Genomic DNA, 23,895 nt, shown 5'->3' with positions numbered 1-23,895 from the left:
GGAAGGCCGGACCGGTCGATTCTGGCCATCGGGGTTGGACCGGTGGTGAGCCATGGCGCGCGAGCACCACCATCACCGCCCAAGCTCGTGGGTGCCCTGGCTCGGTCGGAGAAGACTTGAGGTGCCACGGCACATGCGCCCCAACGGTCATGGTGGGGTCAGCGGCGTGCATGACGGCGATGGGAAACGGATGGACGGACGACTGTCTAGGACGGGCGTGCGGTGTGGCCGGCGATGGGGTGCAGGGCGGTAGGGCACGGGCAGCCGACGAGCTCGCGGTTGGGGAAGAGGCATGGAGGAATGAGTGGGCACGCTGTTGCGTCGGGCGCCGAGATAAGGATGAGCGAGTAGGGATTCATTTTTATGTTTATGAGAGAAATGAAAATATGGGCCTGTTCCTACTGAGTTGTGTCCGAACGAGAGTCACGGACGGACGACCGTGACTTATCATTATCGTTTTGCAAATGAAGCCAAAATCAAAACTCAAACAAAATTTAAGTGGGGCCACGAGCTTTATATCTATATATAATTTTTTTTCAGTATTACTCGACCAACATCTTCTTTATATCTTGTATGAGACCCACTTACCTGGAATCATATTTCATTCTTATACGAGTTTTAACTTGTTCGTCTGCACTATTTCAGCAGTACTTTTCAGCGAATGAACATTATTTTTCTCTCATGACAGATCAGCGTAAGCCAAATTTCAGGGAAACGGAATATAATTCATTCTTATACGAGTTTCAACTTATTCGTCTGCGCTACTTCAGCAGTACTTTTCAGCGAATAAACAATGTTTTCCTTTCAAAATAAATCAGTATAAGCCAATTTTCAGCAAAATGGAATAGAATGCGAAGAAAATGGACAAAAATCCCGAACAGCCCCTTTGTCCGTTCCCACGATTTATCCGTTCTAGTTTCAAAAAAAAAAAAAAAAAACCGTTCACCACCACGGGCCGACGGCGAGGCGAGCTGCGCCTCCGGTGTCCCACGCAGCGACAGACGACTCGAACCCGGCAAGGCAGCGGTCCCGGCGTCCACCTCGCGGGCGGCAAGGCACGACGCCTCGGCCGGGCCGCGGGTCCAACTGTTGCTGCTCGAGCTTGGCGAGGCAAACGATAAACCTCCTAAACCCGCAGTCCACCACCGCTCCTCCAGTTGGTTCCTCTCACCACGCTGCCACCGATGGCGACGAACCCGGGCGTCCTCTGCCACGCTCCCCGACCCTCGCCTGCGTCAACGGCCGCCGCCCCGTCGCAGTCCCTCTTTCCCTCCTCCGCCTCCGTACCCATTCCCCAGTCGACCCAGCGCAGCCGCCTCGCCGCAGCTCCACCACCACCACGTAAGGCACAAATACATTCCTCCTCCCCCTCCCCCCTCTCTCTTTTGTCAATTCGTGAATTCAGCTCTAATAGCTTTTTATAAGCTTATGGGTGGTTTAATAGTTCAAAATGGACTATAAGCTCTTTATTTAAAAAAAAAGGACCATAAGCTGAGGTGTTTGTATTTGCTAGATTTTTTTTAGCTGCTAGCAACTTTTTTTTAGTCAATTCGAACAGGGCCAGAGAACTTAGAAGCAACTTGGGGCGAGGAACTAGGGATAGGTTATACCACGTTTGTGTTGCCTTAGAGGTGTTCGATGAATCGCCCTAATGCCGCATTGGATGTTGCTGAGCACTGAAGGGATTCAGTTATGAGGCACAAGTATTTTTGTTTCCTAGGCCAATTGCGATATTCCTTTAGTGAAAATTCTAAAAAAATTAACTGCCTGCTTCGATTGATCATAAAAGATGGAACCCGAGCCTTGCAAAGTTTGAACATTTTTTAGACAATGGAAAGTGCAAATTTTGATCTAGAGCCCACATCTGGTAACAGTAAGATAAGATTACCTGGGTGGATATGTCAATGAACTTCTTTCCATATATTAGGAAATTGTGGATTTGGGTTATGTGATTGAAATCAGAACTGCAAAATAATAGAGTATTTTCTTATTGAAAATTCCTTTTAGGGAATGATCTTACTGCAATTCAATTGTTTTTTTCTTCTTATGACTAATCTATGCTTGTTAAGGGGACCTTTATTGAGTTGGATTATACCCCTTTCTCTATGTGTGTATGCTCCAGACGCTCATGCTTACATTATATATCTTTGAAAAATATGTCCTACATCATGAACTACATTTAATTACAGGTTGTGTAGCTAGTCCTACCATTGCTAATGCGAAAGACCAAACTGAGTCCGAAGTTGCAATGGGGTACACAATGACTGAAATCTGCGACAAATTCATTGAGTTCTTCATGTATACGAAACCAGAAACAAAGGACTGGAGAAAGTTATTGGTGTTTAGAGAGGAGTGGAGAAGGTATAGGGAGCACTTCTACAAGCGCTGTCAAGTGCGCATAGATATGGATACTGATCCTTCATTGAAACAAAAGTTGGTTGTACTTGCTAGAAAAGTTAAGAAGGTAAGTCCTTATCTGTTCTCCTTACGTACAATCACCAATTTAAGTGAGTTTTCACAGTTGCTGGTATAATTTTTGTCACATCAACCTTAAGAACTCCATGTATTAAGATTACAAGATATTATTGTTAGATTAGGTGCACTATAACCAAAACAAAAAATATCCAGATGTTCTCATAATTATGTGAATATGGTTCATGTTTTTAATTCAGATAGATGATGAAATAGAGAAGCACATGGAACTCTTCACTGAGCTCAGAGAGAACCCTGCTGATATTAATGCTATTGTTGCAAGACGAAGGAAGGATTTCACTGGGGAGTTCTTCCGCCATCTTAACTTCATTGTGAATGCTTATAATGGCCTTGATGAGCGAGATGGTAACTACCTACCTTTATCAATTTTTACTCACGTATCGCACTTTATTACTCGATTCATACCAAGGTGATTAACCGCTAACATATAATCACATCATATTAAGGTTATTGAAACAGATCAAATTTGAGAACTTGATTCTTTGTTTCCTGAGCACATGGATCATGATTTCTGGTTAGCCAAAATTGCAGAAGAACAAAAATGTTACATGCAGAACATAGAAGTATCACTAGATTGTCTTTATTTAGTCTTGTTTGTTGCTTCATCTGGGTTGGTTGACAAGGTCAACATATTGTAATGAGCATGTGGTTACTGGTTAGTACCAAATTCTTGTCGTGTGAATTGGCAGGCAAATGTATCTACTTTACTTTTAGTTATTGTTCTGAATATTGTACTTTATATTATGAGCTGATTAGTTCTCAATATTATGCAGGAATAGTCAGGCTTGGGGCCAAATGCCTATCTGCAATTCATGCATATGATTGCACACTGGAACAGTTGGATATCGAATCTGCTCAGTTGAAGTTTGATGATATACTGAATTCCTCTTCACTAAATGGTGCTTGTGACAAGATCAAAAGCTTAGCCAAGGCTAAAGAACTTGATTCATCTCTAATTCTTCTCATTAACAGAGCTTGGGCTGCTGCAAAAGAATCTACAACTATGAATGATAAGGTTAGTCTTAGTGCAATATAAACAAAGTTGTATGAGTTTCCCTGTGTTTAAGCATGATTTCTTGCTACATTCTGGTCCACCTGGGTCGTTGGTACAGTGTTACACTCAACCCATTATGAGATATCGATATCGTGTTGATTGGCCCACTGTGGTACTATCAAACAACATAGACCATCGAGGCTAGAAATATAACCATCTTGTCAATTTGTGCTTCAGCAGAAATCAGGCATTAAGTAATGAAAATTTGGTATATATGTATAAGAAATCTAACATAGCATTTTGGTATCCTGACAGTCGATGTAATACCACCCGGCTTCATTGTTTGGTAAATTTGCACAAAGTTTCATTTTTCCTTTATATTCTCTTTGATATTTTTTTTATTTTTATGTAAATCTTGAATAGGCAAATGTTTAATGATTTCTATTGTCTGTTATGGAAGTTGAAAACTTATAATTCGTCATAATGCTTATTAGGGTTCAGTGAGCCTTCGTAAAAATGTAGATAAGACTAGGTGTAGCAAATATCATGGTAAAGTTAATCTAGATGACTCTAATAATCCTCCACAACTTTTTAACTAAATAAAATTGTTGTCTTCAGTGCCAGGATTATTTTTCTGGTACATCTACTATGTTTTTCCATGCATCATTGTAATATGTGTGCTAGATCACTACTATTCATATAATGCACATCTAGGATATTATGATTAACTCAAGCCTACCTTTGCCTTTTACATGTGTACAAATGTAGCAAACTAGCTTACATGATACTGAATGAGTTGTTTGGCACAGCTCAGTTTGTATTCTAAAATCAAGAACTTTGAGACTATTTTTTTTTCTAGAGTGGAAAGAAAGCAGCTTAATCAAACAATTCAGGTGTACCCTGTACCCATAGCTCCAACTCCACATTCCTGGAGTCTGGATCTAGGAAAACCCAACTCCAACTCCACAGATTTCTGAAGCTTGGAGTACTCAGCTCTAAGAATTCTTGGAGCTAGATCTCTGCCAAACGAGACCTAAGTGGATTCTATTTCCAATTCATATTTGAAACTGAACCACCAACATGTTGTATAAAACCACATACCTTTTTGGTACTTACTAGTTGTATGGTGAAGTAAGTAACATTGGCTAATATTTTGAATAGGCAAATGACACTATTATAAAACTAGCGCCTAAACATTGTAGATAGTATTTGCTGATTCATATACATGGCATAGGTCAAGGACATAATGTATCATATTTATACAACTACAAAAGAAAGCCTCAAGAGCATCTCACCTCCGGAGATGAAGCTTCTGAAGTATTTGCTGAATATTGAAGAGCCTGAAGAGAGATTTGGTGCTCTTGCAACTGCTTTCTCTCCCGGAGATGAGCGTGAAGCCAAGGACGAAGATGCTCTTTACACGTAAGATTTTTTCAACAAAGATATTTATTTGTTGTCTCTATTGATTTTATTATTGCAAGTCTTCATGATGTGGCATATCAGTTTTGTCGGAGACATGTAGCTGTTCTTGTTCCCTTATTTTCCTTAGGAATAAGTCTACATAATCCCCTCAGGAATTGATGTTTGACAACTAACTTCTCAAAAATTGTCAAAATAACTTCCTTTTGGACTTTGGAGGGCGGTTTTACTGATATGGCATGCCGGCATAGACAAACTTAACTACACCATATGCCACATCACTCTAGACCCACACTTCAGTGTCTTACTCTCTCCATCTCTTTACTCCCTTCACCTCTCTCCACCACTAACGACCACCATGTCAACGTAGGCTGAGAAATACGCTAACTCCAAGGAGATCAAATCATGTGAAAGCGTCGCCAAACCACATCCTTCTTTCTGTGCAGCCAAGACAATGACAACATCTCTCTGTCTGATGAGGACGATCAGCCAATAGACTCTTGGCCGAATGGCTAGAGCGGCCGGATGGCACCCCAGTGACTCGGGTTCGACTCCCAGTGGGAGCGGATTTACGTGGCCTGGGTAAAAAAAACCCCTCGTCCGACTCACTCAAAGCACGGTGGTTCCGAACCAGCTCACATGGTGAACGGTCCCGTGTAAGGGTGCAGGGGCAGAGGTTCGGGGGTTTTCTTGATCTGCGTGAGAGATCTTCTCTACCAGGCATTGCCCGGGGGCCGTCTTACCCCCCGTAGGTCAAGTTTTTTTTTTTCTGATGAGGACGATCAACATCTCATTCACTAAGTCACTACCACACCAATGAGTGTAATGTGCCACATGATCAAAACCACCTACTTGTTATTTTGAGGGTTCAAATATTTCGGGATGCTTGATACCTGGCTCATAGTTAAGGGGGTTAAGTAGACAAACAGCATGAGGTTATGTAGACTCTTTGCTACTATTTGAGTTGATTGGATTGATCCATGGGGAATTTGATTAGTTTATCCTCAAAATTAAGTTTTTTTTTCTGGTCACATGCTCCACTTAACTGTGAGCTAATGTTATCAAGTGTTAAGCTGGATTGTCCAATCATTATGTCATGAGATAGTCAATTCTTAATGAGAATGTATAATATTAAATTGGCTGCATGAATCTGTACGGGTAATTCTGTTATCTAAATGCTTTAATAACATTATAGCTTATTGAGTTCCTTATGTGTTACCGCAAAAGTTTGGCATCAGAGTAATATCTTTGGAAAGGGTTTTAATGAGGAAATTATAACATTTTACCTAAGAAAATGATAGCTCACAATTGCTGCTGCCCTTTTCCGATTTTGTGTAGCTCAACTAGTTAATGTTTGGGACTGCCTTGGTGCTTAACTATTATTTTCAGTTTCTCGTGTGTCCATGTAAACTATGCATGTTAAATGGTTATGGGAACATTGTCTTTTTATGTTGATGCATTGGATTTGCAATGTGGAACAAATGTTCGTAGTTCAAAGGGAGGCTGAACTTTGAAGGCCAGAATAGACTGTGCATTCGTCTTGTTAGAAAGCAGGTGGTTGGCTGCCCAATAAATGGGTGCCATTTTACTTTTGAGCGTTTTTTTTTGTGTGTGTGTGTGATAAGGTTGTGATAAGATAGTAAAGATACTTTCAATGCATTGGCATAATCCGGTCTTTCCATGCAGAACTCCCAACGAACTCCACAAATGGATCAAAATGCTGCTCGATTCATACCATCTCAACAAGGAGACGGATTTTATGGATGCGAGAAAGATGTGTGACCCAGTGATCATCCAGAGGTTAACTTTGCTGAAGGAGACTATCGCGGAAGAATACATGAAGCAGTACATACATCCCGAGGAGGAAGAATCCATGGACGACAACTAGCACTATAAGACTGAACGAGCCTGTATGTGTAAGCCGACTTGGAACAAAAGCATCTGGTCAAGATTCAGAAGGGATACTTTCTCATCGCTGACAACGCTGACGATCGATATATAATTAGATAGCACATGCCCTGCTGCTTTTATTTACGAGAGATGGATGGTAAATTTGTAGCATGCCAATGGCATTATCATAAAGGGTACTTTCTGTTACATAGGATGGGGACAATCTCAAAAGAACGACTGCAAAAGCTAGCCCCCGAGTATCCTAGAGAGGTTCTCTGCAAGGTACTCGCGAGTTCGCAATTTATTCATGTGACAATGAAATGTTTTGCAGAATTGAAACGATAACCATACAGACTGAAAAATAAAAATGAACCTAACATAGCTGGAAATCATTGGTCGCCTCCTCAAGACCCGATGGGGTTCTTCCCATTGTTGATGAGGCCTTCGTCCTGTGCTTGCTTGGTGTGGTCTTCGGGAGTAGGGGCCAGTGGCGGATTGAGTTGATGCTGAGGGATCGAGGGCGGCGGGAGACGGTTGCCTTGGGGCCATCAGCATGAGCTTCTTCTCGGGCAGCGAGCAGGGGTAACCCGAAGCCCCCGAGCGAATCCTGCCTCTTGGCCCCAGATCTAGGGCATTGGCCTCCGCGTATTCGACAGGATCCCTCTCGCACTGGTAGGTGTTCTGGAAATTTCCAAATAATGTTATGACGCTGCGTGGCCTGGCATTTTTAGCTTGAGGTAGGCGTAATTCGGAACCACCATGAACTTGGCGTAACACGGCCTCCTAAATATGGCGCTTTAGGGTCCCTGGAAATCAACAACTTCAAAGAAGAGTATCTCCTTCTGGTAGTGTACCGCGTCCCCGAATGTTACAGAGAGATCTATTGTGCCTAGGGGCATGGCGCGCCGCCCGGGGACAATGCCGTGGAAGGGGGAGTGCGACGCATGCAGCTTCCTTATGTCCACATTGAGCTTGTCGAACGCATCCTTGTAAAGGATGTTGCCGCTGCCTCCATCCATGAGGATCTTCGTCATCCTCACAGTCTCGATGACAGGGCTGACCACCAGGGGGAATCGTCCGGCTTCGACCACCCGATACGGATGATCGCTGCGATCGAAGGTAATCGGCTGCTCGGACCACCACAAGTGCAGTGGTACAGCTGGGGTGGCCACATGACCTGCCTGTGGGTCAGCTTCTGGAGTCTTCGATCTTGATAAGCTTGGGGGCCACCGAATACTCGGAGGTTGCGTTGTCACCCTCATCATCATCACGATCTCCCCAGTACCCGTCCTGCGTCGCTTGCATCTCATCTTCCTGAGTGATATGCTTCCTATAGGCGATGCAATCTTTGGCGAGGTGGGTCATGGGGAAGCCGTGGTTCTGACAGGGGCCATTCATAACCTATCGAACATGTCTTGGTAGGCCTGCTTCTTGCGGGCCTCGGAAACGGCATTCGTGATAACATACTTGAGTGTTATCGATGACAAAGCACGCCTTCCAGGCACCGCCAAACGGTCCTGCTTGCCGCTGATGTTGACTGGACTAGGGTTGACCATGCGGTGCATGGGATTGTTAGTTTCGTGCTTGTTGGCGGACCTTAACTCCCAATTTTAACCGCCAAATATAACATAAAATGAGCTCATATGAACACCAAACTTAGAATTAGGGCTTATAACTAACAAGTTCCACAAGTTTTGGTGTTTACATGTTTTGAAGGACACATGTTTGAATAACAAACATAAAAAAGGAAATTTATTGAATTCAAACAGTAACATTCAGACAGGGTCAAACTGAAATTTCACCATTCCCAACAACATAAATTGAATTCACTAGAACACTCGACATGCCATATGCTTTTATTTCTCTAGCAGACTTGTTTGCTGAGCATTCATGGATATAGCTCAATGATCGATCTGAGGCCTAAAACCGGCATAATTTTGTAGTCCTTAAATCCAGCTTCGAGGAATATTTTCTTCCACTCTTGCTCATCTCGTTCAACCCCACCAATTTTCATGAGATGGAGATCATAGATTACTTGCGTCTCCAGAAGCTTGGTGTCTGATGACTCAGACCCAACCACAATATCAATGATTATTATCTTTCCTCCTGCATCTCTAGAAGGGATAGCTTGCTTGCAATTCTTTAATATCTTGATACACTCGTCATCGCTCCAGTCATGCAAAATCCACTGAAAAAAACAATAATAAGCCAATTGTTGAGCATTATGTCTCGATAGTTTCACATGAACAAATTAAACATTTGTCCCTCCAATTTGTTGTTCTTTCAATTCAAACAGTAGGCCCCTTTGACGTATTTAGAAGCTAAGTGTGTGCCTACTGTTCTAACACGATTTAGAAGCTCCATTTCATCTATCCTATGAATCATTTGATCTGAAATCCAACCGTCCTTGTTGCCAACTTTCACTCTCAAGTCTCAACTGTCTCTAGGTTTTGAAAGATTTATGACACCTTAAGTACGTCTAGCAATATACTTAAACTTACATGTTGTATTAACGGTTACCAGGGCCGGCCAAAACTCAAAACCAATTCAATAATGGGCAGTTCGTTGAATGAGTATTTGAACTCGCAAATTGAATTTTAGCAGTATAGGCATACAAGATAGTAGAAAAGAAACATATATAACTACATGACGACATACCTTGAGGAAGACAACATTTGCTGGTGGAATGCTCCCAAACATGTCACCCCCAACAAACTGCACGTTGCCAATAGAACTGGAAGGAGCCTTAGCGACAACGTGAGGGAGGTCCAGTACGGTACACTTCAAACACGGAAACGCCGCCGCAATGGCCATGGCGGCTCCCCCAACCCCGCCGGCGACGTCGACCAGCGAGTCTATCCCATGGAAGACCTCGCCGAACTCCCTCAAGACAATCTGCATCAGGAAGTGGCTGTCTGCGGCCATGGCGTACGTTGTTGAACAACGCGTTGATTGCGTCGTCGCGGCTGCACACCTCCCACAAGGTTGTGCCGTACATCAGGGTGAACGGGCACGGGCCAGGCGCCTGTTCATCTTCATCATGCTGGAACCACGCAGTGAGCCCCATGCTGAGCGGCGAGTCACGGAAGGGGCTAAGAACGTGGTTTAGCATAGGAGACAAGCTCGCCGTCGCCGAACTCTCGCCGCCACCGTTGCTGCTGACGAGGAGGCTGGACGCTGTTGTCAGCTTATAGACAGGCTCATGCCCGTCCGACTCCGATGACATGGTTTCCGCTGATGGCTGGACGATGGTGAAGGTTCCTGAGACGGTGAGAACGCGCATTAGGCGACGGAGGCCGGGAAGCTTACATGGGCGGACATCAATCTCTCCGAGTATCTGGGAGAGGGTGGCGGTGCCACCGCGGCGGTGGATGGCATCGGCGATGCGGAGGTCCAAAGCAACGGCGAGCGCCACCGACTTCATAAAGCCGTAGGTCTGGTTCCATAGCTCGACGTGGGCTTGGAGCAACTCCCTAGTGTCCTCGCTGCTGAATGCCATTGTATTGTGTTGTGGCCTCTGGGTACGGTGGATTACCAAGCTAGCAGAGACTAAAACCCGAGTGTTAGCTTGCATCAACAAGATGTATATATATATCATTGCCCTCTCATGACGGAAACAAAAAGAAAATCGGCCAGGCCCTGCAGACACCTCCCCTACGTGACATTGAACTGTGCGATCGTCCTGTGCTGCTGCTGCTGCTGTACTATTTCGTGTTGGCCATTAAATTAAGCTCAACCAATATCCTGTTGTCATACCTAAAGGAGGTCAACATTGATTTCTTTGGATATTCTATTAGCTTATGCTGATTTGCCTTACTGCTGCTCACGTTAGTAGGAGGATTTTAGTTGCTGGACATTATTTATTGTCTGAAAAGGCTGCTTGATAAATATTGTATTGTTGAGCTTTTGTAGAGTGAAACAATGGGCAAATTATTCGGACATCGCTTTTGAGTTCTTTTGATTTGGTATCGGCTACTGGGTTGCTCACGATACTTTTTGCTATCTTTTCGCTTCCTCGATATGATGGCTGATTTGAAAATACTGAAGGAGGTTAAATTTTTGCCAAAGCTATATCTCTAGCAACAAGTCCCAAGGAGTACCATGATTGAGAAGATTATAGGGAGGATTTCTTCTGGGGGGTCGTGGACTCAAATCGGCTCTACAAATGTATTATGCAGAAGAGACATTTGCTAGAGATGTTTTGATTTGGTGGCTTGTTTGGGACAAAAATTTCCCTAGTTGGACATGGAGGGATATGAAGCTTGTGCTACGACGCCAATTTGTTCTCCACTTGTCAAGTGAAAAGGTAGCTACTACTCGTGGCCCAAACTCTCTTACCACCAAGCTAGTTGATAGTTCTAAGAAAATGAAGAAATAAGACTCTCAGTTGTTGTTGACGGCTGAAGTGCCCGAATGGACAGTTATACATGGGAGTGCTGATTCTTTAGCATCTAGGCTGCATCCTAGTGCTTCCTCTTGTGATACACAGTCTGAGCTTAAACTTGATGATACAGATGATGCATCAGATGGGTTATCTATGATGGCAAAGGAAATACATACTGATTGTAGCGCTTCTAGTGTGAAGGGACAACGGTCCAATATATTTCAGCCGAAGTGCAAAATTCAAGATAAGATATGCAAATTGATTATGGATGGTGGAGTTTTGCTAATGTTATTAGTTCAGATTTGGTGAATGCATTATCTTTATCTAAGGAAATTCGGTTTCGACAAATTGTTTCTTGTTGTATAGCACGAGTTCGTTGTCTCTATTTCTTGTTACATGACAATGAACTGTGTGATCCTCTTGTGCTACTGGTGTTGTACTGTTTGGTGTTGACCATTAAATTAATCTAAACCAATAGCCTGGTGTCATAGCTGAAGGAGGTGAACATTGATTTCTTTCGATACTCTATTAGTTTGATGCTGATTTGCCTTGCTGCGGCTCACGTTAGTCGGAGGATTTTAGTTGCTGCACATTATTTATTGTCTGAAAAGGCTGCTTGATAAATATTTTGTTGCTGAAATTTTTTACCTTGAAAGATTGGACACATTATTTGGACATTGCTTTCAAGTTCTTATCATACACCGGTGGGCACCCCCCGTGCAGGCGCGGAACACCACCAGACCGGCACTCTGGAAGGGTCTCGGGCACGCCACCACTCCAGGCGACAGAACAGAACATCAGCCCGCACCGAGCCGCCTTCCTAACCCAATCATGCGGCATGGCCAGGTGCCCCCCCCCCCCCCGGCGCCATTGCCGGGGTCCTATGCGATCATCATCCCACCGAAAGCCAAATCTGTCCCATCATATTTAGGGGAGAAGAGATCCCTAAGTCCGAGTGGTAGCAAAAAGTCTCGGCTAGAGGTGCAGTGCTCGCCGCTGATTTCGCTCAGATCTAGCACCAGCTAAGGGAAGAGGCTGCACATAGCAGGAGAGACCGCCCAACAAGCGCTTTTAGGCCAGTAGATGACACCAAGGCAATCGAGGTCGACACCGAAGACCCTAGCAATGCCGTTCGCATTGGAGTCAGATTGCGACTAGAAATGGAGGCGGCCCTCACAGAGTCTGTGTGAGAATGCCGATGTTTTCACATGGAAACCCTTTGACATGCCTAGCATACCTCGTGAGGCCACCGAGTATTGCCTCAAAATCAAGTCAAAGGCCAAGCTGGTCCAGCAGTGCCTCTACCGCTTCGATGAAGAGAGGTGGAGGGCGATCGGAGATGAAATTGCTAGGGTTTTGGCTGTGCGCTTCATTAAAGAAGTGAAACACCCGAGTGACTAGCCAAGCCTGTCTTGGTCAAGAAGAAGAACAAGAAGTAGAGGATGTGTGTCGACTACACAAGCCCCAGTATCTAGGCGATAGGATAGAATCATTCTATTGCGCATTCCATGTAACAAACTAGCAAACCCATCTTTTAGCCGATCGGACCTAATATAACCCTTCCCCAATATAAGGAGGGTAGGGACATCCTGATCAGGATCCCATCTACTACATTCTAGGGCATAGCTACATGTAGCAGCCCCTATAACCGAGCATATGAATACAGAGAGAAGCTACTTCAAACTGGACATAGGGCACCACATGCCTAAATCAGTATAATTCCTGTGTATTGTGTGCTATCCGTCTGATTCATCTTACGTGAATAGCTGCTAGGTATTGCTGGAGCCAATTCTTCCGACAATCTCCTACGCCCCTTGCACCGCCATCAAGTCCTTGGTCCTCGTTGACTTCGTGGAAAAATTGGAGGAGTAGACTATGTAATTTCATATCCTCGAGTGGTGACAAGCTAAGGTATGCACTTTAGCTCCACTTTTGCGCTACTAACAATTTTGCTAAGTATGAAGCACTCCTCCATAGGATTCGCGCGATGGTCAACCTCAAAGCACGCCACCTCTACGTCCAAGCAGACTACGAGCTGGTAATCAACCAGGTGATGAAGGAGTCGACCTGTCGGGTTGAAAAGATGAAGGCCTACTACGAAGAAGTTTGTAAGCTGGAGGAAAGATTTGATGGAATCAAACTGCATCACATCCTCCGGTGCGACAATGTAGAAGTGGATGCTCTCATGAAGCTAGCCTCCACCCAGGGCTGGCCCCTGCCTAGTGTGTTCCTAGATAGCCTCGATGCCCCCTCAATCCAACTCAAGGGGCAGGCCAGACCAAGCCATTGTCTGGACGCCACCGTGAACGCACCGGCTGGCCAAGTGAAAGGCGAGCCCTTAAAGGCTACCGCTGATCTAATAGCCGGGCAACCAACCCAAGAAGGCGAGGTACTGATGGTCACCATCAGAAGCCGTCGTGCTACTACATCTTTAACAAGCATGCCTGGCACACCCCAATCTAACTCAGGGCTGAGACGGGTCAAGCCAAGCGCCAACCGTACCCATAGACAGGATGGCCAACCAAGTGGCGGGCGCACCTAAGGAAGGCGCGTTTGAACATGCATGTAGCTCGACTGATCTCTCAAGCACATCAAGTGACCCTACACAGGGTGAGCCCAAGGATGAAATGCCCTACCCACTAGGTGGTTTGCCCAACCATTAGGATGGGGATATGCCTGGCAAGCATGACTAGATTTCCCATTTCCTTGACTACCACCGAAGCTCAGCACTTAATTCGACAAGCAAATAGCTACTAGGTCAAGGATGGATAGCTTTATAGGTAGAGCGCGCTGGGAGTCCTCCTCAAGTGCATCCCCAGCTTAAGTTGTCGGTGGATTAATGGGATTAGGGATGGGTGTGGAAGGAGCGGCGGGGGTGGGTGGCCGATAGTGAGGTCAGCGGCTGGGGTGGCGTCCGAGGTGGAGGTGGGAAGGGACGAGGAGGTAATTTGTCACTAGTGGATTGGGATTAGGGAAGGGCGGGGAAGGAACGGTGGGGGCTAAAGGTCCCTAGTTTGGTTTTGGTAATTGAGTGACAAAGATAGGTAAATGCATCATGGGGATAAGTAGTAGTTGGACATGGACAAAGAGGGAGCAACATTAAAGAATGGAGAAGGATCAAAATTCTTGGACAAAAGAAGCACACAAGTATGGGGAGCAAGCTCATGAACTTTGATTGATTGCATTTGATATGTGCATATTCAAGTGCTTGCTTGCATTGCATAAGTTTTTAAATTTGATATACATGCTTGTGCGGTGTATGCTAGTTGTAGAATTTGATTGATGATATGATAACTAGCATGCATTGGATGGTAGCTAGACTTATATTTCTACACGTGGTACTAGAACCTTGCTTATAATGTTGATCTCGTGGGGTTTCTAGTGTATTTGTTGTCTAGCTACTCATGGTGCTAAGGATGATGTTAAAATGTGCACTCTGATTGGTATCACGCATCAAAGGTTAATTCTTTACACCTTAGCATCATTGGTAGTAATTACTCTCCCACAATTCCAATCTATGCATATGTGCGAGCTTCAAACTAAACACTCTAACACATATATAGGGGGAGCTAATACAACCAATTTGTTGCAAGGCGTGGATATGTTGCAAGGCTAACACATGTGATGAAGGAGCTCATTGCATATGAGACATGAAATTGAGTCATGTGACTAAGGTGGAGAAGATCAAGACAAGGCTTGGCTCGATGGACCGATTGCAAATGTGAAGGGCAAGTTGAGTGATGACTTGGTGCCGATGGACCGAAGCAACGGTGAAGAGCAATTGAAGTCAAGATCGATGAACCCATACGGTCACGTGATGATATGAAGTGGATCATATAATTGTTGATCGTGTTGGTGCATGTGTTGCATCAACATTGGAGGAGATGGAATGGAATACGCAAGGCAAAGGTACATTTGTAGGGCATTTCATTTCACCGGTCATAGGTGAGTAGAGAAGTTTATGACTGGGTTTAGGATATATGGCCGTACTATCAAGAGGGGTAAACTTGTTTCCATATCAGTCATCTAGTGCCACTCGAGTGATCTACCCTTGCTTCGTTGCTAGGATCGAGTGGCGTGGCAAGTTGAGTGGCTAACTCCTTTGGAAAAATGTTTGTGAAATGCTAACACACTTGCACAAGTTGTTGTACACTTGGTGGTGTTGGCACATTTGCAAAGAAGAAGTTGGTGAAGAAAAGGAGGTGAAAAAGAGGTCACTGGAAGTGACCGGACGCTGGCTCTGAAAGGACTGGACGCATCCGATCAGTGTTGTGGAGAAGGCACGGGCGTCGGTCTATGATCGGATGCAGGTGGCGCGCAGGATTAGACACGCAGGGCCTACGTCCGATCGTTGGTGATGTACACTGACGTAGGCGGCGCTGGACTTGGCGCGCGGAGGCAGAAGGGATCGGACACTGGCGCACGTCCAGTCGTAGTCGATCTGATGCGTCCGGTTATGGTTTGCCGGCTCTGGAACCTCTCTGAAGTCGTCCTGACTCTAGCAGAGGTGCGTCCGATTGTCGTGTGGTGGCACATCTAGTCTTTCTGTTGCGTGGTGCTTGGCGCGCAAAGTGATGACCGAACTCAGGCATGGAGCGTCCGGTCTTCATGCAGAGGCATGTCTGGTCAGAGGTTGTCAGTGCGCATGCGAGTTAGCCGTTGGTGGCAATGGCTAGTGACACATGGCAGTGACGGAGCGACCGGACATAGGGACCGGCGTGTTCGGTCACTTGGACCTACGTGTCCGGTCGCCTTGGGTTTTGCCTAGTGAAGGGGCAACAACTCTATTTAGCTTTTGGGCTATAAATAGAGGGGTGTCTCGGCCATGGCTAAGGTTGAGCACCTTGGGGGACTTTGTATCCATGCTTGAGAGTGCTTGGGAGCCCTCTTACTCACTTGTGCACATAGTGATTGCATCCAATTGCGAGTGAGTGATTCTAGTGTGATTGCATTGTGAGATTGCATCGAGTGGCACTAGGTGATCGAGTTGCAAGCCGATGGTGCTTGTTATTCTTGGAGGTTGCCACCTCCTAGATGGCTTGGTGACGAGTTCTCCATCGCAAAGCATGCAAGAAGATTGTGCGGTGCTCCAGAGAAGGATTTGTGAGGGGTACCGTGCTCACCCCGCGGAAGCAACGAAGAGCAACACTAGTAGAGCGTGTCATTGAGCTACCCTCACTTGTGGGTAGGTTCTTGCAGTGCCCGATGTGCGAGCTTGGTGGGTGATGCCAATTAGCTGCCGAACCACCAAGTTAGTGATCGACACAAACGGAGACTAGCGTATTGACAAGCAAGAAGGTTTGCATCCTCGTTACACAAGCTTGTATTTACTTTCATATACATTGCGCTAGTGTAGTTTCTCTTGTAACTAGTTTGCTTGTGTAGCTTGCTAGTTACCTTCTTGCTTGTGTCGCATAGAAGTAGCTCCCTTGCATGGCTAATTTGGTTTTAGTAACCTTGTTAGTCACACTGCTTAGTTTGTGTCGCAAAGTAATTTACGCTCTCTAATTTGGCATTAGTTGCCTTATTATTGAGCATTGCTATTGAGCTTAGGAGCTTTGTGCTTTTGCTTACTAGTTGTGTAGGAGCTCCCCCGTGTTTGAAGTACTAGTGGCATAGGTTTGTGTGACCTTGCTCCTAGAATTGGTTAGGTGAGCTCTAGCTAGCCCAGCACCTTAGTTGCTTGTTTAGGATCTTTTCATGGTGCTTGATAACTTAGATAGATGGGTGTAGTCTTGGCTAGACCGATAGTTTTAATTCCGCATTTGTTATGGTTAGCTGACACGATTAACTTTAGAAATAACTATTCACCCCCTCACTAGTAGAGAAACGACCTTTGATCCCACCTCAAAATTTGGCTTTAGTCTCGGTATTTTTTGCGCTCGGAACTAGAGATACCTTTAGTCCTGGTTTGTAGCCCCAACCGGGACTAAAGGCCCTGCCCAACGGCTACTGTGGCATGCTTTTGCTGCAGGAGACCTTTAGTCCCGGTTGGAGATACCAACCGGGACTAAAGGTTAACTTTTACTCCCGGTTGGTCCCTCTAACCGGGAGTAAAAGTCTACTCCCGGCTAGAGGCTCTGTCCGGGACTAGGAAGGGACCTTTAGTCCCGGTTTCTGTCTCCAACCGGGACTAAAGGTCCCCTCCTATATAGCCCTTGTTCCTCCCTAAGCCCGAGCCACTTCGAGCTCAGTGTTCTTGCTTCATCGCCGGCCTCTCTTCTTCCTCATCACCGGTGTATCACAAGATTTCTTCTATTCCTCCATCGATTCTTCGGTTCTGAAGGTTACCAACTTTATACTCTCATGTTTCATCAGTAGCTTATTTCATTTTGTGGACTAGATATATGTGGTTTTTTTATGTTAGATTTTTTTATTTGTAAGCCAATTAAGCTCAAAATCACTTTAAAGTTTGCGTATTTGGATGAAGGAAGGTTAAAGTGGTTATTCAAAACTAGTATTGAGTTTTCAATTCTAGCATGCATAGCACACTTCATGGTTTGGAGATATAGAGAATTTTAGAGTTTTTTTAATTTTATTTATTTATAAAATGAGAAATTTATATTATATTAAAAATGAGTATAGAGAGTAGATGGCAACTGCTTCCGGGTCCTCGGCCTCTCATCGGGTTCCAAAGCGACTGAGGCCGGACCTTCCTCTCATTGCATGCGGCAAGTGTGAGGAGAAGATTATGATGGAGTACCAGGTGAGGAAGGAGTGTCCCAATAAGGGTCGTATCTTCTACAAGTGTCCGGATCGCAATGTGAGTTATTTTGTCGCATTTAATGATTATGGTTAATTTATACTTATTTTCATGATGATTGTGATTAAAGTTCTAATTTTTTGTTTTAATTTCAGTGGGATGGCACTGGATGTTCAGGCTGGTACTAGGAGAAAAAGTATGTTGAACACGTGCAAAACTCTCTTGCACAGGCGGCTGATGAGGCAGTGATCCTACGGAGGAAGCCAATAGATGTTGAACAAATGCATGATCTGTCTGTTTTAGTTTGGATTGGCCGCGAAATCCTTATGCTGCTGAAGTGCATTTTAGCTTTAGTTTTTTTAGTGGTAGTTGGGATTATCTACATTGTAGAGAGACTTTCATAAATTAATACCTTGTGTGGTGGCATGCATGTCGTATAATTAACTGATTATGTTCTAGGTTTTAATATGGTATGTATGTCATGTAATGCAGATGAGCCGGCATTGGATGTACAATGCTGATCGCCGCTCCCAAGAGTTCATTGAGGGCGTGCATTCTTTCTTACATGTGGCCGAGGCAAACAAACGCGATGGTTTCATATGTTGCCCATGTGTCATATGTAAGAATTTGAAGGAATATGCTAGCTCAAGGAGTCTTCATTCACACTTGTTGAAGTTGGGTTTCATGCCAAACTATATTTGTTGGACGAAGCACGGAGAAACTGGGGTTGTAATGGAAGAAGGTGAAGAAGAACAATGGGACGATGATGACATTATTGCTGAATATGGTGCCTTCAATGATACTGCAATGGGGGAAGCTGAAGAAGAGGTAGTGGCAGAAGATGAGCCCACTGATGATCTTGGTCAAGCCATTTGTGACGCACAAAGAGAATGCGAAAGTGAAAAGGAGAAGATCAAGTTCGAGCGCATGCTAGAGGATCACAAGAAATTGCTATACCCAACTTGTGATGCGGGACAGAAAAAGTTGGGTACCACACTAGAATTGCTGCAATTGAAGGCAAAGAATGGTGTATCTGACAAGGGATTTGGGGAGTTACTAAAAATCCAAAAGAAGATGCTTCCAAAGGATAATGAATTGCCCATCACTACGTACGAAGCAAAATAGGTAGTCTGCCCTTTGGGATTAGAAATCCAGAAGATACATGCATGTCCTAATGACTGCATCCTCTACCATGGTGAGGAGTACGAGAAGTTAGATGCATGCCCGATATGTCATGCATCGCGGTATAAGATCAGGCGAGATAACCTTGGTGATGTTGAGGGCGAACGTCCCACGAAGAAAATCCCTACCAAAATTATGTGGTATGCTCCTATAATACCACACTTGAAACGTCTATTCAGAAACAAAAACCATGCAAAGTTATTGCGATGGCACAAAGAAGACTGTAAGGTAGACAATATGTTGAGACACCCTGCTGATGGGTCCCAGTGGAGAGCAATCGATAGAGAATTCCTGAAGTTTACAAATGACGCAAGAAACTTAAGGTTTGCTTTAAGTACGGATGGTATGAATCCTTTCGAGGAGCAGAGCAGTAGTCATAGCACTTGGCCTGTTACTCTATGTATCTATAACCTACCTCCCTAGTTATGCATGAAGCCTAAGTTTATTATGATGCCAGTGCTCATCCAAGGTCCAAGGCAACTTAACAACGACATCGATGTGTACCTAAGGCCACTAGTTGAAGAACTTCTACTTTTGTGGAACAGACCAGGTGTACATGTGTGGGATGAGCACAAATAGGAGCACTTTGACCTGCGAGCATTGTTGTTCGTAACAATCAATGATTGGCCTGCTCTAAGTAATCTTTTAGGACAATCAAACAAGGGATATAATGCATGCACGCACTATTTCGATGACATTAAAGGTATATTCTTGAAAAAATGTCGAAAGGTCATGTACCTTGGTCATCGTTGATTTCTTCCTACGAATCACCCCCTAAGAAAGAAAGGCAAGCATTTTAAAGGTAAGGCAGACCACCAGTCCAAGCCGGGCAACCGAACTGGTGAGGATGTACTCAATATAGTCAAGGATGTGAAAGTAGTATTTGGAAAGGCACATGGCAACGAACCTGTTTCGAACGACGCCGACGGTCATGCACCCATGTGGAAGAAGTTGATATTTTGGGAGCTACCCTATTGGCAAGCCCTAGAGGTCCATAGCGCGATCGACGTGATGCACCTAATGAAGAATCTTTGTGTGAACCTGCTAGGCTTCATGGGTGTGTATGGGAAGCCTAAGGACACACTTGAAGCATGACAGGACCTGCAATGTTTGAAAGAATGAGACAACCTACATCCAGAGAAGACAGATGATGGACACCATTACTTAAGTCCTGCCAGCTACACTCTTAGCAAAGAAGAGAAGGAAAGCATGTTTGAATGCCTAGCAAGCATCAAGGTACCATCTGGATTCTCCTCGAATATAAAGGGTATCATAAATATGCCAGAGAAGAAATTCCTAAACTTAAAGTCCCATGACTACCACGTGCTCATGACGCAATTGCTTCTAGTTGCATTAAGAGGAATTCTACCTCCAAATGTACGTCTAGCCACCATGAAGCTATGTGCATTCCTTAATGCAATTTCTCAGAAGGCAATCGATGCAATGGATCTAGCTAAACTATAGAATGATGTGGTTCAATGTCTTATCAGCTTTGAGTTGGTGTTCCCTCTTTCCTTCTTTAATATCATGACACACCTCCTAGTTCACCTGGTCAAGGAGATTAGCATTCTTGGTCTTGTATTCCTGCACAACATGTTCCCCTTTGAGAGGTTCATGGGAGTCCTAAAGAAATATGTTCACAACCGTGCTCAGCCAGAAGGAAGCATCGCCAAGGGCTATGGAACAGAGGAGGTCATTGAGTTTTGTGTTGACTTTATTCCTGACCTTGACCCGGTTGGTGTTCCTGAATCGCGACACGAGGGGAGACTAAGTGGAAAGGGGACACTAGGGAAGAAAACATATATTGGTATGCAGGACAATTATTTTAATAAAGCACACTACACAGTTCTGCAAAACTCCTCCTTGGTGGATCCGTATATCGAGACACATAAAGAGTTGCTCTGATCCAAGTTTCCAGAGAAGTCTGAAGCTTGGATTACGTGTCAGCACATGGAAACTTTCAGCGACTGGTTGCGAAAAGAATGTCAGGGTGATGAGAGTATTGATGAGCAACTGTATTTGTTGGCTAGGCAGCCATCGTGGCATATGCTCACATACAAAGGGTACGAGATAAATGGGAATACATTTTACACAGTAGCCCAAGATAAAAGGAGCACCAACCAAAACAGTGGTGTCCGCATAGATGCCACCGACCCTAATAGAAATAAGCAAACATATTATGGCCGCATAGAGGAGATATGGGAACTAAACTATGCACCTACTTTTAAGGTACCTTTGTTCAAGTGCTAATGGGTAAAGGCGACTAGAGGCGGGGTAGCAGTCGACAACCAGTATGGAATGACAACCGTGGACCTCAACAATATTGGGTACAAAGATGAACCATTCGTCCTTGCCAAGGATGTGAATCAGGTGTTTTATGTCAAGGACATGTCTACAAAACCGAAGAGAGGGAAAAACAACAACGACCCAATCTATAAGCCAAAGCGCCACATAGTTCTTTCAAGGAAAAGAAACATCGTCGGAATTGAAGACAAGTCAGACATATCAGAAGATTATGAAAAGGATGACCGAATTCCACCCTTCATAGTGAACAAAGACCCAAGCATCCAGCTAAATGATGAGGACACTCCATGGTTACGACGCGATCATAACCAAGCGATATACGTTAAGAAGAAGCTTACTACTATGCCCGCTTGATATATTTAGTGATGTATTAGACCTATTATGTAATAATTGTGACTTCAGATTTTTTTTGTCGTGTTTTCATATTTTCTAAGGTTTAAATGAATTTTCTGCTAGACGGTGGATTTCCTGTGGAGAATGTGATGAAAAACCAAATGATCAACGTTAATAAGATGTGAAAACTAATTTCTTGTCGAAAAGCAATAGTTTTAATGATTTTAATTAAGTAGTATATTTTTACATGGTGCAAATTGTAATTATTATTTACACTATGTCAAATATTCATACAGTAAAACAAAAGAGTTTAGGTTACAATTTTTTGTTGTGTATAATAATGCAAAACCAAGTCCAGGATTTTTTTAATAATTTTTTTGGTAATATTTTATTTATTAGGCAATTAATAACTCTATGCATTTTTATATAAAAGAAATATATAAAAAAGAAAAAACTTATGAAAACCGGAGAAAGCCAACTGCAGACCACCTTTACTCCCAGGCCTAAAATGCCCTTTACTCCCGGGCCATGGCTACACCTGGGACTAAAGGTGGGATGTGTATTCGCAGTCCGCCAAAATGACCTTTACTCCTGGGCCGTGGCTACACCCGGGACTAAAGATCAGACCTTTAGTCCCGGTTCTAATCATCACCCGGGACTAAAGGTGGGCTGCGTTTTTGCAGCCCGCCAAAATGACCTTTACTCCCGGGCCATGGCTACACCCGAGACTAAAGATCAGACCTTTAGTCCTGGTTCTAATCATCACCCAGGACTAAAGGGCCTTTAGTCCCGGTTCGTAGCAGCAACCGGGACTAAAGGTCTCCCTTTATAAAACCTCTCTGTCTCCGCCAAGCCTCATATTCTCCACCAGATCGATCCAGCAGCGCCGCCGCCCCCAGGCCACCCTAGCCTCGCCTCACGCGCGCATGCTGTCACCGGCCGGCCAGCGCACGCCTCGTGTCGTCCTCATCCCTGGCCCACCTCACCCCCATGTAGTCTTCTCCAAGATCCGCAGCAGGCCACAGCTATGGCACGTCTCTAGGTTTGGCCCCGGTCTCCCTCTTCCTCTGCACTTCCCTTGATGATGTCGTAGTTGGTGTTCCGACAACGATGGAGATCGCCGGGCTAGGTTGGGAAGATGCATATCGGTATTAGTGATCAGCGGCGAGATGATCAGTGCTGTGCATGACAGTTGTGTGTGTTGCTATTGCTAGGAGGTAGCATGCTCAAGTGTAGAAGGGGCAAGGGCCAAGGGGCTTGTTCTGTCATCACAAGAGGGAGGATGACGGTTAGCAGTGTGTTTGTGAACCTGCTTTGCTGGCTTGAAGTCTTTCTCGCGATATATGTGTTATTATAGATGCTCAAGATATTGTTAATTAGTTCTTATAGATGCTCTACTAGATGATCATGTTTATTAGAATTATGATTTTATACATTTGTACATACTTGTTGCAAATGAGCTTTTGTATGAATCTAGAATCTGGGCAGGAGCTAACTTTGATCTGGTAGGAGTTATGGCTGATATCATGAGCTTTTGCAATTTCTACAAGTCATAAAAAAAGATGCTTCTTTATGAATCTAGAATCTGTGCATGATCTTTGAAGTTTGGATTGAAACCTGAGTGGTAGAAACTTTTTGCGACAAAATCTCTATGCTGATGAGAGTAGCATTGACAATGGAAGCATTTTTGAAGATATAGTGAGATGCTTGCTTTTGCATTTGTTTTGTACATTTTGCTGTTATAAACAATAGTCTGCTGATTTCCATTAGTATCAATTTGGCTCATCAATTTGGTGCATACTTCTGTAACATTTTTTTAGTAAAGTCTAAGTCTCTAACATGTTTTTTTGGCTGCAGGAGCTGGACCTCGCGTTTGACACCTTGGATGTGAGCCACCGCCACCACCATATATAATCCGTTTATGATGGATTAATTGCTCCAACCTTTTGTAATTGGATGGATGCGTGTGCCGAGTCCTCGTGCCGGCAATCTTGTAATGCGATTTTGCGCTGAGCCATTGAGCTCAGTGGAGCACGGGCGTGCCCGGTGTCTCGTCGTTTCCTCCTTTTTGCACGGTAGCTTATGATGAATAGTTAGAAAATTCTAGAAAATCCATACTAGTTCAACTTGCGGACCGTGTTTAGCTCGGCGAGCATGTTCTCTGCCGAGCGGTAATGGACGTTAAGGAGGAGC

At 44.4% G+C, this 23,895-nt stretch overlaps 2 protein-coding genes across 2 annotated transcripts; one reads left to right on the top strand and one right to left on the bottom strand.

Moving 5' to 3' along the window:
• Positions 1-938: 938 nt before the first annotated feature.
• LOC136501753 (uncharacterized protein At4g37920-like) lies at positions 939-7,434 on the top strand. Its single transcript, XM_066497289.1, has 6 exons — positions 939-1,341; positions 2,190-2,464; positions 2,673-2,838; positions 3,267-3,508; positions 4,722-4,909; positions 6,593-7,434. The coding sequence occupies exons 1-6, from the start codon at positions 1,185-1,187 to the stop codon at positions 6,792-6,794; spliced, it is 1,230 nt and encodes a 409-aa protein (XP_066353386.1). The 5' UTR covers positions 939-1,184; the 3' UTR covers positions 6,795-7,434.
• A 1,250-nt stretch (positions 7,435-8,684) lies between these two features.
• Positions 8,685-10,370, bottom strand: LOC136501482 (5-pentadecatrienyl resorcinol O-methyltransferase-like). The gene is given in 3 exon segments (XM_066497003.1): positions 8,685-8,984; positions 9,455-9,727; positions 9,729-10,370. Coding segments are annotated over 3 exon segments (1,215 nt in total).
• Between the last annotated feature and the right edge of the window lie 13,525 nt (positions 10,371-23,895).

Source organism: Miscanthus floridulus, chromosome 13 (assembly GCF_019320115.1).
Source record: "Miscanthus floridulus cultivar M001 chromosome 13, ASM1932011v1, whole genome shotgun sequence".
Taxonomy (NCBI): Eukaryota; Viridiplantae; Streptophyta; class Magnoliopsida; order Poales; family Poaceae; genus Miscanthus; species Miscanthus floridulus.
Note: the sequence above shows the minus strand (reverse complement) of the source record. Positions and strands in the feature narration are given on the sequence as shown.

Bases quoted from the DNA above. Each gene is read 5' to 3' on its own strand.
- LOC136501753 (XM_066497289.1), top strand. From the start codon at position 1,185: ATGGCGACGAACCCGGGCGTCCTCTGCCACGCTCCCCGACCCTCGCCT. The intron at 2,465-2,672 runs GTAAGTCCTTAT...TTTTTAATTCAG, and splicing joins TTGCTAGAAAAGTTAAGAAG to ATAGATGATGAAATAGAGAA. The intron at 4,910-6,592 runs GTAAGATTTTTT...CTTTCCATGCAG, and splicing joins GACGAAGATGCTCTTTACAC to AACTCCCAACGAACTCCACA.